At 45.1% G+C, this 18,110-nt stretch overlaps 1 protein-coding gene across 1 annotated transcript in view; it reads right to left on the bottom strand.

Moving 5' to 3' along the window:
* trappc12 (trafficking protein particle complex subunit 12) overlaps window positions 1-18,110 on the bottom strand; it is a 28,058-nt gene that overhangs the window by 7,327 nt on the left and 2,621 nt on the right. Inside the window, exons 3-8 of the mRNA XM_080533172.1 lie at window positions 17,753-17,869; window positions 8,844-8,957; window positions 8,148-8,286; window positions 5,091-5,203; window positions 4,264-4,336; window positions 2,518-2,591 (exon numbers count right to left, since the gene is read on the bottom strand). Of these exons, the coding sequence (XP_080389298.1) occupies window positions 2,518-2,591; window positions 4,264-4,336; window positions 5,091-5,203; window positions 8,148-8,286; window positions 8,844-8,957; window positions 17,753-17,869 (630 nt within the window). The remainder of the gene's footprint in view (window positions 1-2,517; window positions 2,592-4,263; window positions 4,337-5,090; window positions 5,204-8,147; window positions 8,287-8,843; window positions 8,958-17,752; window positions 17,870-18,110) is intronic.

Here is an 18,110-nt window from a genome sequence, read left to right as displayed (position 1 = left end):
TGACATTACAATCAGTCCTTCATCATCACAGAATTGCTATAAGGCTACATGTATGATATCTTGCACCATCTATACACCATCTTGCATGATATCGCAGTAGCAAGTTAGAACCATTTTTGAGACCGTAGAAAATAATAAGGCTACATGTAGTGGCCAATACTGCACAGAGAAACTAATAGAATGTACTCAGGGTTCCCACACCTTCTGAAACATCAAATTCAAGCACCTTTCAAGGACTTTCAAGACCCAAATCCCTCAAATTCAAGGACCCAACACTGCATAGTTTGAGACAGATCTAGATGAGAATTTATATAATAAGAACCATCACAGAAAACTATTAAAAAGAGAGGCTTGAATGTGTGAACTCTAGATGGTCTCTTGTCTTCTCTACCACAGCACAACAAAACAATAATTGTGTAATATGTGTAAAGTTACTGTGTAAAGTTAAGCAATACAGAGACCTTATTTACTATTGACGAGCTAAGTAACTCCTTGTTTATTTCCTTAGTAAAAGCTTTAAACAAAACATGTTGCAGAGCAGAAACCGTGCATGAACATTACCAAAAACACATGAACATAAAATATTTCTCAAAAATAAAAGATAAGAAAAGAAATGAATTGGATCAAAATAGATAAAACACTTCCCCCCCAACCATTATTATCTGGGGTTATACCGGTAAGCCTTTTTGCTTCATTCGCTTTTTGGGCTATGCCCTTTCATTTGCTTTTCAGTTCATTCACTTTTTTCGTTGAGTATTGTTTCTAATTCAGCCATTTGTGCTTTTTTATCTTTAGCACCTTTTCTCAGGCTATTGGACTTGGCAATAAAAGTGAGGTTGCCTGTGCTCTCCGCTTTGAGGGCTAATGAATCTGCTGAGGTCTCAAGAGCATTTATGTCATCTGTCAGTCTTCTTTTCTTATTTTTAAGTTAATCTATTTCATCTAAAATGTCTTGCTATAATGAATACATTAAATTACTGTATTTAAACAAAAAGTTGGGTGTTTCTCTAACGCTACTCTAAATATATCGCCATAGCTATACACAGGTTCACACCAGACAATATGAATCTGATACGGCATGCACTATGACAGCCACTAGGGGCCAAGCTAAAACTGTCATATCAGGAGATTGGAAACTGAAAACACGACTGTATGCAATGAGTGCAGTTACTTTTGATCACAAAACGTGTTTGCTGAGCATGTGAGGAAGATAGAGAGAATAAAGAAACTTTTGATATTGTTTTTGATCACTAATGATTAGATTTAGATTAGATTACATTTTGTCTACTTCCTCCTTGCTGGTCTCTGCAGCCTAGAATATGACACACCCACTGACGACGTGACTGTTCTACGTTTTGGTTCGGGCTTGAGAACCACTATTTTCTGGTTCCCGCTGCGAACCAACTTTTCAGGCTCCGAACCAATTGAGTTTCGGTCTGAACGCGCCGGCCGGTTCCAGACTTGGTTCGCGAATGCGAACCGGCACGGTTCTTTGCCGGTGTGAACGCCCTAACAGAGCTGTCAAATGTTTTACTAAAAACGTAATTGTAATAAAACCAGGCAACATATGGTAACAACAATGTAACTTCATTTGTAGGTCAAGCTGTAGGCTACTCGAAACGGCGCTGCTCAAAGGGAGTAACGGTAATGTAGCTGCTAGCATCACTCTGACTGGTGTGATTTCGGTGAGAGAACTGATTAAGACATAGGCCTACTGAACGTTAGCTAACAGCAATATAACATATGACGGTATAATCTAGCTAACTAATTTACCGTAGTAACTAGTATGGTTGTTTTATTCCCTTCTACATGTTACCTGGTGTAGGACCCGTATCTGCATTGAACTTGTGTGACGCTCCAGCAGCATGGCTCGTCAATGTTTTATCGATTTTTTATCGATAAATGGCTTTGTATCGGGCCATATGTCGGTTCAGTGAATCTTTAAGAATCCATTGTTTGTAAATGTCTTTAGTGAGCCACACATCCTGAAATTTACATTTGCCAGGCATATCTGAAATTTAGCTAGCTACAGCTGCTTGCTGCCGCTTAACCTGCACCGGAATTTTCTTGAGGCAAGTGCGTAGTGCGCCTCAGATAGCGGGAGACACGTGCAGACAGCGTAACGTAGCTTGACTAACATTACGTTAAAAAGTTTAGATTGAATACCCCTCTCTCTCCCTCTCTAAAAGAATAAAAAAAAAATGGAGAGAGAGAGGGAAATTCAAGCACTTTCAAGGACCCATGTCTATTTTAAAAAACTTTCAAGGCCTTGATTTTTTTTCTCTCAAATTCACAAACTTTCTAGGACTTCAAGGACCCGTGGGAACCCTGTGTACTGTAACCTGCTAGTTGCAGCTGTTTCTATCAGTTTTGTCACACATTCTCTGTGTATTGACAGACACACATGCTGACATAACCCTAGCCCTAATCAAGTTGCGAATGCTTGCCTATGTGTACCCTGGACAACGAAGCCATACACACACACACACCAGCACACACACACACACACACACATACCTTCATCAACAGTAGACAGTTGGCCATGGCGTACATAACCCGGCTCAGACGAGACCTCCACAACTGAAGAGAGGCTGCAACATGGAAAGAAATACATTGGCTTTGTTTTCATTGTCTGGGTCATTTCTATATGTTTTGAGAGTGATCATTTACTCTTTCTTTCGATCATTTACTCCTTTTTTTGTACTGTGGAAACTACAACAGATTGTATTGTTTACAGTCAACACACTGAAGATTATTCAAGCATGGATTTAGGGGGCAGTGGAGTCGAAATATGAAACTCATAACATTGCTATGTTGAATGATACTGCAAGTTTAAAATCCTGTTGTTGGGGTCATCCTGTTGTTGGGGTTACATTTTTCAAAGTACATTTGCCCCTCACCCACCCAGTGTATTTGCTACACTGGTCGAACACGATGCCCACATGCTCATACACGGCTGTCTTAATTCCATTCCTCCATCCAACCACCCTCTCCCCTCCTCACTCCATTCCTGTCACCCATGTGACCAGCAATTATCTGTCTGAGATAAAATGATTATTATAAAGGGAGAGGAGACACTGCAACACTCTCTGTCTCTCTTTCTCTTAATAGGCTTTCTCTCCCTCTATTTTCCCTCCTTTTTTGCAATCATATTCATATTCGCCCTGGGCTTGGGGTGTGTGTGTTCATATGTGTGTGATGTGTGAATGTGTAAGTATTCACTTGTGTGTGTGTGTGTGTTCAGTTGGCAGGAAGTCTCAATCACTCAGTGGGGGTCCGCTGAGACGTGCAAGGCTTTGTTACTGAGTGTGTGGTTCGAGAGAGAGAGAGACTGGTAAGTTTATCCAATTATAGCATTAAAAGTTTTAGTACACTTAGCTATGCTTTAGGAATCGATTTCTATCTCCCAACCCCAAATCAACTGTGTTCTTCTAGACCCCTTTACTGCATTGCTGTAACGCAGAACAAAACATTGGCCTCTAAAGAGGTCTGACAGCAAATTAGTTGCCTTGCCTCCCAGATGTAATTGCGAATACTGGTGACAACCATGGATTTAAAAAAAAACTTGGGTCTCTGCTTCGAGACCTTGTTAAAAAGCCAGCTAGCTAAAAAAGCGAGATAGCAGAACGAGGATGTGATCAAGACTAATGCGGAAAGTCCAACTCACACCCTTCGCCCCTATTCCCAGGCCTGTTGTAGCCGAGGTGGTTTGGAATCACGCTCTTGTGATGACTACAGTATCCCTGCCTCATAAGCCCAAATGTAGGTCTCAAACCACAAGGAGTCTTCTTGGTAAAACGGTATGCGTCTTGGAGGGCAAGTTGGAGGAAATGCATTGGTCCAGGCGAGGCAGAAATCCGAGGACGGACTCACTCGTGTTTGATACCATTCCTCATTCCATTCATACAATGAGCCCTTCCTCTGATTTCAACCCCCACCAGCCTCCACTGGACGAAATACATTAGTCATGGTGCTAAAGTAAGAGGAAGGGGCTAGCCTAGGAGTCAATTTAGGACTCCACTACAGTACATCGTACTACAGTACATACAATCGTATGAAGTTTACCTGGCACAACGGAAATCAATGGAATACTCCATACGCCCTATCTTGCTCTTTAGCTTAGGCAAAAAAAATTAAGTATATGAGAGTATTTCAAATCCTTTTCCAACCCCTGTCTGCACTTAGCACAGAGGACACTAGGTGTCGTGTGCCTGTTCAGCGTGCTGAGCCGTACAGCGCTGTGCTGAGCCATATGGTAAGTACCCTGTCTGTTCTCCAGGGTCAGGTTGATCATGCTCCCGTCCTCAGCTGAACCCTGCTCCAGGTGGTCTAGAATCTGTTAGGAGAGGAGAGGAGAGGAGTGGAGAGGGAGAGGAGGGGAGAGTAGAGGGGGAGGAGGGGAGTGGAAGAGGAGGGGAGAGTAGAGGGGGAGGAGGGGAGTGGAAGAGGAGGGGAGAGTAGAGGGGGAGGAGGGGAGAGGGAGAGGAGGGGAGAGTAGAGGGGGAGGAAGGGAGTGGTAGAGGAGGGGAGAGTAGAGGGGGAGGAGGGGAGAGGGGGAGGAGGGGAGAGGGAGAGGAGGGGAGAGGGAGAGGAGGGGAGAGTAGAGGGGGAGGAGGGGAGAGGGAGAGGAGGGGAGAGTAGAGGAGGGGAGAGTAGAGGGGGAGGAGGGGAGTGGGAGAGGAGAAGAGAGTGAAAGGGTATTAAAAACAGAAAGAAATGGGGTTTACAATTTAATGCCGTACAAACTTCAGTGGGATGAACAAAAGTGAAGGAATGAGACTGAGATGGGTAGAACTTTGGCATAACTATGTGCAGCGTGTGTGTGTGTGTGTGTGTGTGTGTGTGTGTGTGTGTGTGTGTGTGTGTGATGGGCGGGGTTGGAGCCAGGGTCTCCCACCTAGAAGACATCCTCAAGGTACGAGTGCTCCAGACCTCTCATGCAGGGCTGCCTCATCATGAGTGTGATTCTAAATGACCTCTGCTACACATGCATGTGTGCATCTATGTGTGTGTGTGTGTGTGTGCATCTGTGTGTGTGTGTGTGTGTGTGTGTGTGCATCTACAGTATGTGTGAGTGTGCGTGTCCTCACAGTCTGGCAGACGGTCTTCATGCTGTGTAGCCGGTCCAGAGACTCCTGGGGTTTGCCCAGGTACTGAGGCAGCTCCGCGTGCAACACCCGCATTGAGAACGGAACCATGGAACCTAACACAGATAGAGAGAGAGAGAGAGAGAGAGAGAGAGAGAGAGAGAGAGAGAGAGAGAGAGAGAGAGAGAGAGAGAGAGAGAATCAACACACACACACACACACACACACACACACACGCATACACACAAAATGTACTGATGGCACAGTCTCTACCAATCTTTTCCCTCCCTCCTCCATTCCTCTCATCCCTCCCCTCTCTCTCCCTCCGTCCCTTCCTCCCTCCCTCCTGAGAGACAGGAAGTACTGTACTGTGGTGTACATCCAGGTGAGCAGAGAGACATGTGCCTGAGCCCCAGTCTTTCATCTCTGGCTCTTTGATATGACTGTCTCTGGTAGCTACAGTGAACTGTCTGCCTGTCTGTCTGCCTGCCTGCCTGCCTGCCTGTCTGTCTGTCTGTCTGTCTGTCTGCCTGTCCAACTGTCTGCCTGTTTGTCTGCCCGTTCGTCCGTCCATCCTTCCATCCATCCATCCATCCATCCACAGGGGCGAAGGTTATTTGATAACTAAGCTTGCCCATTACAGTTTTTTACGATTGCTAACTCACCATGTTCAATACTGAAACCACAGTTTCACAACTCTTCATACAGTCAGCAGAGCAGAAACCCATGTGAACAAAACTGTGACTCTTTCTCTGTGATTTGTGCATTGCTTTCATACAGAATGCATTCAATGACTACGTTCTCCAAATGCCATAACACTTCTCTCATTCAAACTCCCCCACTTGCAAAATACTATGTATTTGCAACACATTTTTTCATTGTTAAACCACTGTGTTCAAAACTGTGAAGAACACGTTCAAAACTGAATTATTTGGTGCAATTTTCCTATCATATATGACAGAAAGCTCGCAATAAACTGTTTTTTTGCACAGTGTTTGAGTGTGCAGATGCTGTTATTTTGCACTCTATTGATACTCTTCAGTTCCAGCACCTCAGCAAAGTCTGATAACGGATGAGCGGTGGTATTTTCACTATTTGCAGTAATCATATTGAAATGTCTAGAAAATATTAGCAGAATATATACAATGGAATGAAATAGACTAGATGCATTGCCAGGGAAGACATTAGATGTGACCAGATGCAGACCAGAGGGTGGACCAAAACCCTCAGGAGTGAGACATTTTTGGTGTGATTGCTATTGTATTGTAGCCCTGGAATTTCTGTTTTATTTGAACTTTGAACTTCCACTTTATTTTTCACTTTTCATTTTACACAAGTAAATGTAGTGTACTTTCTGCAAAGATACTGACAAAAAAGGATAAAACATAGAATACAAAGGATAGAAGCAAATTGTGGCATTTCTGATTCATTCTTGTTGCCTAATACTTTACAGTTTTAGAGTCAACTATTCTGTCTATGAATACTATAAATCAAACCATTTTTATAATGAAATATTCATTCTTGTGAAAATCATTCAAACTATGTAATGCTCCCTGTTGTTAGTATTTTGTAAGTCAGAATGTTATGAATGACAGTGTATGCTTCCGAGTGAACATTGTTGACAGTGTGTGGTTGAACGAGCTTCTTTTGAGACATGAATGAAGTCATTGGCCAACATGAGTGTTACGAATGCAGACTGTATGAAGAGTTGTGAAACTGTGGTTTCAGTATTGAACATGGTGAGTTAGCAATCGTAAAAAACTGTAAAGCACCAATGTGTGTTCTCTCTCTCTCCCTCCATCCCTCAATGACATCACAGAGAGATCCATCAAAAAGAAGTCAAACCTGTGTTACTAACCCTAACCTTAAATTATAGAAACATGGTATGACTCTGTCGGTCTGGTCTCAAAGAGAGTAAAATCAAAGGACGACCCGAACAATTAGAATGTCATGATTTAATTTGACAAACGCTGATGTTAAAATGAGATGTGTCTTCTTTTATACTGATTCTCTCAGAAAAAAAAAGAAAAAAAAAAAGCTACACAAATAAATGTGATGGATTCAAGTTGCGTTCAAAGGCTCAACTGCTTTCCCTCTTACTTTGTAAACAAATGAATATCTGCCAAAGTAAACGTGTTAAGTTCTTTATTGATTGTTGCCGTTACTTTCCTTCTGTCTTTTTTAATGACAGATTAAGTTGTTGTCCATGGTGTGGGGGTGGGCCCTAAAATAAAGAAAATTATCAACACTATTTGTATGTGTATGTGTGTGTGTGTGTGTGTGTGTGAACAGTGTATTGTCAACACTGTATTTCGCAGTAGATCCAGATACTTGGGAAAGATAACCTTCCTTTCCCAGTCTCTCTGCATACTTAGAGCATGGTCCTTCATGGATAATAGATATTCGATGGGTGCAGCCGACCGACAGACTTGGATGCCAAGTTAGAAACTGTTGCCAGTGTCTGGAGGCACCTGGGGCGCCACAAAGCATTTATTATGGAGGAATGGAAATTCAATCTGCTCTCCCCTTGGACTCCATTGTGTAGCTTCGAGCACTCACCTCAGCCGTGTGTGTGTGTGTTCACAGCCATGACTCTGCTATTGCTTTTACTGTAGTACAGCCCCATGGGCACGGCAGACTAAAGCAATGGCACTACATCAGAAAACTAGTCATGGGAGAATTAGACGGAGAATAATAATGCAAAATAATAATAATGATAATATATATATAGATTTTTTTTTTTTTTTTACAGCTGTTGGGATATCTGAATTGATCATGACCAATATCTCTCCTCTCTCCTCTCTCTCTCTCTCTCTCTCTCTCTCTCTCTCTCTCTCTCTCTCTCTCTCTCTCTCCTCTCTCTCCACTCTCTCCACTCTCTCCACTCTCTCCACTCTCTCCTCTCTCTCCTCTCTCTCTCCACTCTCTCCTCCCTCTCTCTCTCTCTCTCCTCCCCTCTCTCTCCTTTTCCCTCATCTCTGGGTGCACAGTAGGATAGTATTTGTAGTAGAGGTGTGTGTGTGTGTGTGTGTGTGTGTGTGTGTGTGTGTGTGTGTGTACCTCGCCTCCCGGGGTAGACAGTGGGGTGGTATTCGTAGTAAAGGTCCGGTTGGTCCAGGTTGCCGAACGGCTCCATCTCCATCTCAGCATTCTGGAACAGGCTCAGCTTGGTGAGCAGGGCCAGGCGCACAAACCACAGCTGTAACATATACATCAAATAATACCTGGGTTTGAAATATTAGTCTATTTCAAATACTTGGCTTTATTTTAGCAGAACCAATGTCCCAAAACTCTGCCCATCCAGCTTGCAGCATTTGAAAGAAATGTCTGCCTATCTGCCTCTTCCACTCCAGTGGGTACAGCTGTTGCTCACCATAGGCAGCTCTGCTCTCTGCCTGTCATCCACAGTGTGTGTGTGTGTGTGTGTGTCTGCTTCCGCCAGTCTGTCTGTCTGTCTGTCTGTCTGTCTGTCTGTCTGTCTGTCTGTGTATATATGTCAGCACACTCCCGTCATCCTGAGTCTAATACATGCAGGCAGCTCCTGGCTTCCTCCCCCATCTCTCTTTTACACATGCACACCCTGCCAGACAGAGGGGTATGTTCAACTAGAAACGCTCTATTCCCCACGCACGCACGCACGCACGCACGCACGCATGCCCCCCCTCCCAAATTTCGTTGTTTGGTACCTGTACTATATCAACGACAATAAAGACCATTCATTCATTCATTCATTCATTCATGCACGCACACACACACCTGTAGTGAGTCAGTGGTGTGGCTGGTAGGCTGCCCACTCTTGCCGTAGCCCTGTCCATGGGCCGTCAGCAGTCTGCCCGTCAGGTCCACCGCAGCACGCCAGTTCTTAGTGCTCTAGGAGGGAGAGGACACACACACACATACACATTAGAGCAACACACACACACACATACACATTAGAGCAACACACACACACATACACATTAGAGCAACACACACACACACATACACATTAGAGCAATACACACACACATACACATTAGAGCAACACACACACACATACACATTAGAGCAACACACACACACACACACACACACTCACACACAGTCACAAACACAGTCTCTCTCACACACACACACACACACACACATTAGAGCAACACACACACACACACACACACATTAGAGCAACGCACGCACGCACGCACGCACGCACGCACGGGTTAGAACAGAGACAGACAAGGTGACTAGGTGATACAGACAGACAGGAACGTGTGGCAGTGTTTTCTTGGCAGGATTCAAAGGTCCCCAAAGTAAGACATCAAGAGCTGGCGGCATTGTCAAGTAAGAGAGTGGTGTGTGTGTGTTTGTGTGTGTGTGTGTGTGTGTGTGTGTGTGTGTGTGCATGGCTGCCAAAGGTTGGGAAAACACTGACTGGGGGAAAAGGTCAGGTGACAGTGGCACGCACAGACACACACACAGACACAAACACACAGACACACCAGGGCAACAGCTGCTTCCACAGGAGGGGGTAGGTACACAGGGGACGGGGGGGACGGGGGGCTGAGAGGGTGTGTACAGTCAAGCCTCCTCATCAGGAAGGATGACAAGGTCAGACCAGCGCTTGGGTTGTGACTGCAATGTCATTCATCACAGCCAGGCTACTAATTAGGCAGCACAGGAATAAGAGAAGAGAGAGAGAGAGAGAGAGAGAGAAATCGGTCACCCACCTCTCTCTTCGTTTTCTCACTCTCTTCCATCCTCTTCCTCAAACATTCTCTCTCTGCCCCCCCCCCCCCCCTCCTTCTTACAGTACCTTTTCTCCACCCCACACCCGCCCTTCTTCCTCTCACCGGCCCTCTGCTCCATTCCACCCCCCCCTCTACCCAGCCAACCTGTGGCCCTGGTGCCTCTAAATCTTCATTAGGGGGGGAAATGAGGCTGAAAACGAGAGGCAGGGAGACAGCCGTAAGCAGCTGCAGCCGCTCAGACAGAACACACCACGGCACTCCTCCCTGCTCCTCCCTGCTCCCTGGCACTGTGGGGCAAAGCACGCATGCACGCACGCACGCGCACACTCTCACTCAACCACCACCACGTTACCTTACCACATATTTCTAAATACAGATAAAAACTCAATATTGAAGAAAAAAAAGGATCAGTGGGGAAGAAGCCAGGAGAGGGAATGAACGAGGGGCTTCACCACTGGATTAAAAGGATATGGAGGAGTAAGTCCTAGTTTGACAACAGACTGGGGAGCAGTCTGAAAGAAAGAAAAAAAGACAAGAGTGTGCAGAGGGGAAGAATGCAGAGGAAGTACACACACACACACACACACACACACACACACTGTGTGTGCGTGCACATGTGTGTCTACAGTGGCACTGGAGTACACTGGACCATACACAGGCTATAGCAAAGAGCTAAAACTCAGCCACATCTCCCACTGAGCAGCGTTTCACACTGCTGGCCTTTTGTCCATTGTTACACAAAGGCATCAGGGTGACTTGTACTCGTGAGAGAGGGTAAACTAACTAGTAGCCTACTAGTGAATGCAAGTCCTTAGCCAAATATTATAAAAAATGGATTGGTGCATCTCAGGTGTGAGTAATTTCAATTAGAGGAGGTGTGAGAGGTAAACAATTGACTGGTATAGTTATGATTAATAATTCAGCCCGGCTCATATTACTTTGTATAAAAGGCAATCAGATCCCACCTAATCAAAAGAGGATGCATTACGATGGTGATTATAGGTGGTATTAAATTAAGAAAATGGCATACAATACTACACACACACACACACACACACACTGTGAATGTGTACTGAGCTGGCTTACAGTGTAATGCAGGCCTCGCTTTTCACACACTCTCAATGGATTATCCTTCGATGCCACGGTTTGCATACAAAGCATACACTCGCGCAGTCACACACGTAGTCTCACACACGTAGTCTCACACACGCAGTCACACACACGCAGTCACACACGCACACGCACAGTTGCACGCACGCACACACACACACGCACAGGTGCACACGCAATGTCAGATCATGGGCTGTTTTATACCCACATCACATTAGAAAATTACAATTACAAATTACAACCTACTTCACAAACTATCAAAACTAAAAAAGGCTTAACGTTGACTTTTATAGTAACTGGCCACTTTTAGAGGTACATGCACACTTATATCTGTTCTATACAAACAGTAGTATTAAGAAGGACCTGTTTTGTTTCATATGAAATGTGACTGGCTAAACCAGCTGACCAATCAATGCTAGTTTTCATACTCATTGCCATACATAGTGCACACTCAACTTACAATCATGTAATTAAAAAAGTTCCCTGGAAAGGAACCTGAAAATAACGTAGCAATTTATTGTGTTGATAGTCTTAACTGGTTTTAGGCTGAAAGGTTTGTCTGTCCCAATGTAACCGTGGTAACGTTTTTGACAGGGCACATTTTAGCCAGCTACTTTCTATCCTCGCTGTTTGCAGGTTATCGGACAGATCAGTGGGGATAGAGTTGCGCCATCTGTCCTATGTCAAGACACTGATACAACAAACTCACACGCACACGTGTACACACACACACACACACACACACACACACACACCGCTCACTTCCCAATTAGCTGCGTCGCGGGGTTTAAAAGGGGTGAGGATTCTTAATTGTGTTGAAGATCAACATTTTTACCACTTTTCCTTTGGTGAGTAAAATAACAGCCCGAAAACAAAGTGAGCCGCACGCCCACTGCTAGCCTAGCCCTGTCTCTCGCGAGACACCCCCAGCCTCCAGCCAAACACACTAAAAAGGCTTCTCTCCCTGGTTTGGTTAACACACTGAGTTCCCGTGCCAGTTCTATTTAGCCCCAGCATTTTAACATTACGCAGAGGGAGTGGGAAAACACAGGCAAATAGGAAAGAAATGCTAGCTTGCCAGCGGGGATCGTCGCTAACTTTGCTTTGATGGTTTTTTGGAGCCCCGCTCTTTGCACGCCATCGAGGGCTTTACCCTCAAGCTAAAGTATAGACAGTTCTACTTGTGGACTTTGCTCCATGATTTTTCTGTTTGAAAAGGGTCCAGAGATCTTGAGCGCCGCAGGGACACAAAATGCACGCCATGTGAAGTCGCTAACTAGCTTAAGGGCTAACAACAACTCAAAAAACTCTTTATTGGCTTCTAATGGATGTCTGTTGGAGAGTTCTGACAGAAGTTCCTTTGGGTGGCATCAATCAGTCAGCCCGTCAGTGACTGATGATAGTGAGTGATGATGTTGCTCACTGTTGGGCTGTTCCAGAGCTTTGAGACAACGTCTAAACAACCCGAAGGGTAGGCAACCCCAGTCGTTGGAGAGCTGCAGTGTGTACGTGCCTCATTGGATTGTGAGTTTGGAGTGACTGGTTGGATTCGACATATTGACTAAATCAGTCTTCCATTCAGGTGTGTTACTGCTGGTCTGACTTGGACAAAAGCATCTACGTCACACACTGCTGCTCCTCAGCACCCAGAGACGCCCGCCCCCTCTTGGTTTCTACATCAACAGGATCTGTATTGATGTCCCCTTATTTTGAAAAAGTCAAAGAAAATGCTGACTCTACTCACCCAGGCCCTGGTGTTGTAATAGGTTGCGGTTAATGACATCTAAGTGTACCTCCAGCTGTCATTGCAGCCAGGTCGCAGTGATTACTGAGGTGTAATGGGGGGGGCTGTCGAGGCCCAGACTGTCCCAGCCAAGGTGGGGGATGATGCTGATCATGTATGCCCCCCACCCCCATCCATCCATTGGACATATGGCCCCATGCAGCACAAGCAGACCTGGCCCCAGGCCCAGACATCAGCAGACTGGGAGGAGAGAAGAGGTCAGCTAGGATGAAGGGATGGAAAGAATAGGAGGGATGAAAGGAAGGGGAGAGAGGGAGGGATGTAGGTGGCTAATCAGAGTGACAGATTAGTCCGGTCCTGGACTCTGGTGAAAGAGGGGGTGGGGGGGTGGAGGGGGGTAAAGGAAAGAAGAGAGAAAAAGAGGGGAGGAGGGAGGGATTGTCATATTCATTGTCATATCCATATTCAGAACCACAGCTATACTAGTAGAGGTGGCGGTGCCCCCTGTTGTTACTTCCACTGAACTACATGGCAGCGTTCTGCACACTGAGCTCTGACACAGAGTAGAGGAGGAGCGGAACAACTGCAATGCTTTCAGTGTGCTTTGTTTGGTTTGCTAGCATCAACACATTCAATGGTACACTGTCTCGGCCACTGCTAATACAAGGCATACAAGATACACAGATAAGGCAGACAAGATAACATACACAGATTAGCTGCACAACATTAGGGTAAGCTTGTTAGAGCTGATTTGGAGAAAACCTCATACCCAACTTTTACAACAACATAACAATATTAGAAACATTTATTTAAAAATTAATTAGAGTTTTTTTAATTTCGGAAATGTTTTCTTGGGGTTCTCTAAGTTACTATTATGGCCCAATCCCATTTCCCATTTTCACTCCTACCGATCATTTTGGAGTCCCTCTTAGTTTATGTAGGAGCTAAAGTATAAAAATATATTGTATTCTGTGATAGCAATTCTAGAAAATAACAGTGATCGGTTTGAAGAAAAAAACTGTCTGAAAGCAAGACATTAGCAAGAAAAACTTTGTCAGACTCAAGTGCTTGGAGATGACTCTGTAATTCTCCACTTGCTGAAGTACTGAAACAGCGCCTCAAAACCAACCAGTGGTCGAAGACCTTTGAGGTGGAGCAGTTCTGGTAGGTGTTTCTGGCATTGAGAATAGGTGTTACACTCCTACATTACATTACAGTATAGCCTATTATGTGGATGGTTTAACGGATGGCGGACAGCACAGGAGGAGAGGAACATGCCATTGTTCACTGAAGTGCCGTTCATCTACAAACATCCACATTTGCATAGGGAAGAAAGTGGAACAGTGCCCCATTGAAACCAATGCAGAAAACACAACTTTTTGTCTGACCTGTAGATCCAAAAAACGCTGCATGCCTTGATTTGCGAGACATGACATGACATTTGATTCGGGATACTCTGATTAAGACCATTGATAGTAATTCGCCCTGATTCTAAAAGCCACAACCCTCAACTAGTGGTCTAACATTGGTCGAACATTCTGCCAGCTCAACTGTATTGTTTCTATTAGCCTATTATATTGTCAATTGCTCAATTGTCTCTTATTATTTCGCTTATTTTTAACTAATGCCATTTTTTTCTCTCTTGCTGCTGCAATGTCGTGGAACTGAAGCCTAAGCATTTTACTCTGTTATACTTATAAAATGCGATGTAACAATAAAGTTGACTCTGGGTCTGTCGTTAGCCTTGCTAACATGTTTGGTGATACCCGGATGTCAGCTCTCGCATACACAGAGAGGGGGAGAGAAAGAGGGGGAGAAAGAGAGAGACACGCAGCATCTGCTCTCAAAGCCCTGCTCTCCTCCACCGAGCCAGTTTCCTCCTCTTTATCCCCTGCTTCCCTTCCCTTCAGCTCCCTTCTTCCCTCGCTCATCCCTTCTTCCTCTCACACTCTCTCTTTTTCCTCCTCTCATCACCACCTCCCTTTGCAAGAGTGCTTGTGTGTGTGTGTGTGTGTGTGTGTGTGTGTGTGTGTGCACAGAGGGAGTGTGGTGGCAGTGGTGGTGGGCGCAGTCACACTCTGGCACTGCAGCATGAGTCACTGCCAGCTCTCAGCAGGGCGGGTGGTGGTGGGGGGTGCGGCACACAGGCACACACACACACACACACACACACACAGAGAGCCATAGGGGAGAAGTCTGTAGGATATGCCACCACAGGGTACAGCATAGTCTATGCCATGAAAACACACAAAGCACCAGGCGCTCTCGCAGCGGGAAGCTGGATGAGTCACAGAACATTGGCACAAGTCACGCACACACAGACACAGACACACACACACACACACACACGTCTCAGATTCGCTGCAATCAATTGTATATATTGATTAGTGTGAGGGGGCCCCTGCATGAATCAGTCTGTGAGAGGGCAACATGTGTGAAGCAAAAGCCCATTGACATTTAACAACCAACCTGTCTGTCTGTCTCTTTCTCCCTCTCTCTTTTTTCCATCCTGCTCACTCTCTGGGGAGTCGCCCATGCTAGCTGGTGAATAACGGTGGGGTCTGAACATGAACGCATGCACGCACACACACATTTACAGACACACATATATATACGCACGCACGCACGCACGCACTCACACACCAGGTGGTATTTCCAGCCTTTGGTCAAGTGGTCTCCGTACTGTGTGTGTTCCTCTCATTCCTGTGTGTGTGTGTGTGTGTGTGTGTGTGTGTGTGTGCGTGTGAGAGCAAATATAGCCCTGTGTGTGTGGCCCTTGCAGACTGCAGTCCAGCACTCCAGGTGTGCCTTGGCCTCAGTGTGTGAGCAGCATCCAGAAGGCCTTGAAATATGCACATAGCTCCCATGCATTATACATACACACAGCAGGAGAGGACTCAAGAGCCAGGAGGATCTCCATCTCTCCACTCCTACCCCTCTCCTTCCTTCCTTCCTTCCTTCCCTCCCTCCCTCCCTCCCTCCCTCTCTCCATCCCTCTCTCTCCCTCCCTCTCTCTCTCTGTGTGTCTGCTGCAGGAGCAAAGGTTTTAAATATCAAGCACAGGTCAGGGTTGTTTGCGGGTCAGCTGGTATGATGGATAGTAAGAAGAGGAGGGTGGGGTGTGTGTGTGTGGGGTGGGGGGGTGGGTAGAGTGGGAGGTCGCTGTGGAGTCTCAGTGCAATGTTTCACGGACAGGAGGAATTGGGAAGACAGGTGGGCCAGAGAAATGGGGTTGGATTTTGTGTAAACACCATTCTATTAAAGGAAGGGAGGTATATTTATGTTACCAGGAGGATCTGACACTACGGTTGGGCGGATATACGGTTATACTGTAAACCGCGGCTTTTGAAAATAAAACGGTCATAAATTGCTATAGATAATTAACGCCTTAAGAGTGTTTGTCCAGCACCACTGTCTGTGTGGTTGAAGATGCTATGTAAGTGATGACAGAACTTTTTGTGAACAATGTAATCTGTCAAAAAATACTACTTAGAAGCAATCATAACCGCATGTCACATGACCGCTTCTCCTCAGAAGGATACACGGCACCAAAAGTATTTTTAGCTCTGTTTTTAATTATTTATTTGAAGCATTTTTCCAGCACTGCTCGTGGAAGGTCTTCGCGAGCAGGTTCGCGGAAATGATAGGGTTTTGGTCCACCTTTCACCAGCTGCTGTCACACACACACACACACACACACACACACACACACACACACACACACACACACAGACAGACACAGGAAATGATAGGGTTTTGGTCCACCTTTCACCAGCTGCCGTCACAAATTCATCATTATGAATGTTGTTTCCCAACCACACAGACAGTGTTGCTGGACAATCACTCTTATGGCATTTAATATATGCGCATATTGCGCAGCAGATTTTAAGACAGTATTGAAACGGACACTGTTGCTATTTTCAAATACAGCGGTATATGGTATTACCGCCCAACCCTATCAGCAAGTGCTGTGAAGATACACAGATAGTGATCCCACAAATCGGTGCTTATTTATTTCTTGATAGGGATGTCCCGATCCCACTTTTTCACTACCGATACCGATACCTGGGCTTCGGGTATCTGCGATACCGATACCGATCCGATATTTGTATACATTTTTTGACCCCTGAATAATAACAAATACCTCCCCAGTATATAGTCCACACCAACAACAGTTAAATTAAAGACTGCCAGCCTTTATTAAAGCAACAAATGCGACGTGTTGTGGATTGGAACTACGGATCATAAGCTTTCAAATTATGTGTCATACATTGAAATCCGAAAAAATATGAAGTTAGAGTCATTTGAATGTTGTTAGACGTCAGGCACATATAGGGTTAACCTCTTTGTGTAATGAAACCGGAAGCACACAGCGCTATGCGCATTTTAAGCGCATATAGGACTCGCGTGAAGCATTTCTGCGACACGCGTTTCTGTTCACTGTTTTCATTCCCTCATCGCTTATACACATAAGTTTGACTGCGGATGACAGTAGGATCGGATCGGAGCCTTTTTTTTTTCTGGTGCGATCCGCGATCCAGCATTCAGGTCCAATATCGCGGCGATATCCGATATCAGTATCGGATCGGGACATCCCTATTTCTTGATTTTATTTTATTTTATTTTATTGACCAACCGGCCTTTCAAACAAAGATTCACTGAGTGGTCATATTTTCCCCCAATCAGTTTGTGGATGCAAAAGCATCCTTCTCCTGTGGAAACACAATACATTCAGTGTTGTTTGAATCAACATGATAAGTAGCCCCCTTTTCTGCCAATAGCAAACATGTGCCTGTCAATAATAGTTTTTTGGACAGATTTTGGATTTTTTCTCTCATCGCTCAACAGTGCCATGGTATTCATTTTCCACCACCAACAATAACATGTCTTTGACAAATTAGGCAAATATTAATAATCTACGAAATTAACAAAGAAACCAATGCAGGCATGCACGCGCACACGCGCACGCACGCACACACGCACGTACACACACACACACACACACACACACACACACACACGGACACACACACACACACACACACACACGGACACACACACACACACACACACACACAACTCACAATGAGCTGCTTGAGGCCCAGGAAGGACTGTTCCACAGCATTGGCATTGAGGACTTGTCTCTTTGTTGCTGCTTGCTCCCCTAGAAAGCGCACCATCAGGTCCTTCACTGCATCGCCCTGTAATGATGTACATTCATAAATCCATCAGTTAATCTCTATATCTATCTATCTATCTATCTATCTATCTATCTATCTATCGTCATAGTGGGATTAGCCTATTGAAACTAAGCAAAGGGGCTTTTATTTCAGCATTACACAGAGATACAGCATGGTGTTGTGCTTAACAACATTCAGCATGGTGTTGTGCCTAACCCATAAACATGAGGCATACCGTAAGTGCCAAAACAGCTTTGTAGAA

The sequence above is a fragment of the Nansenia antarctica genome (assembly GCF_963989245.1).
Source record: "Nansenia antarctica genome assembly, chromosome: 1".
In the NCBI taxonomy this organism is placed as follows: domain Eukaryota; kingdom Metazoa; phylum Chordata; class Actinopteri; order Argentiniformes; family Microstomatidae; genus Nansenia; species Nansenia antarctica.
The sequence above is the reverse complement of the archived record's forward strand: the minus strand, read 5'-3'. Positions and strand labels throughout refer to the sequence as shown.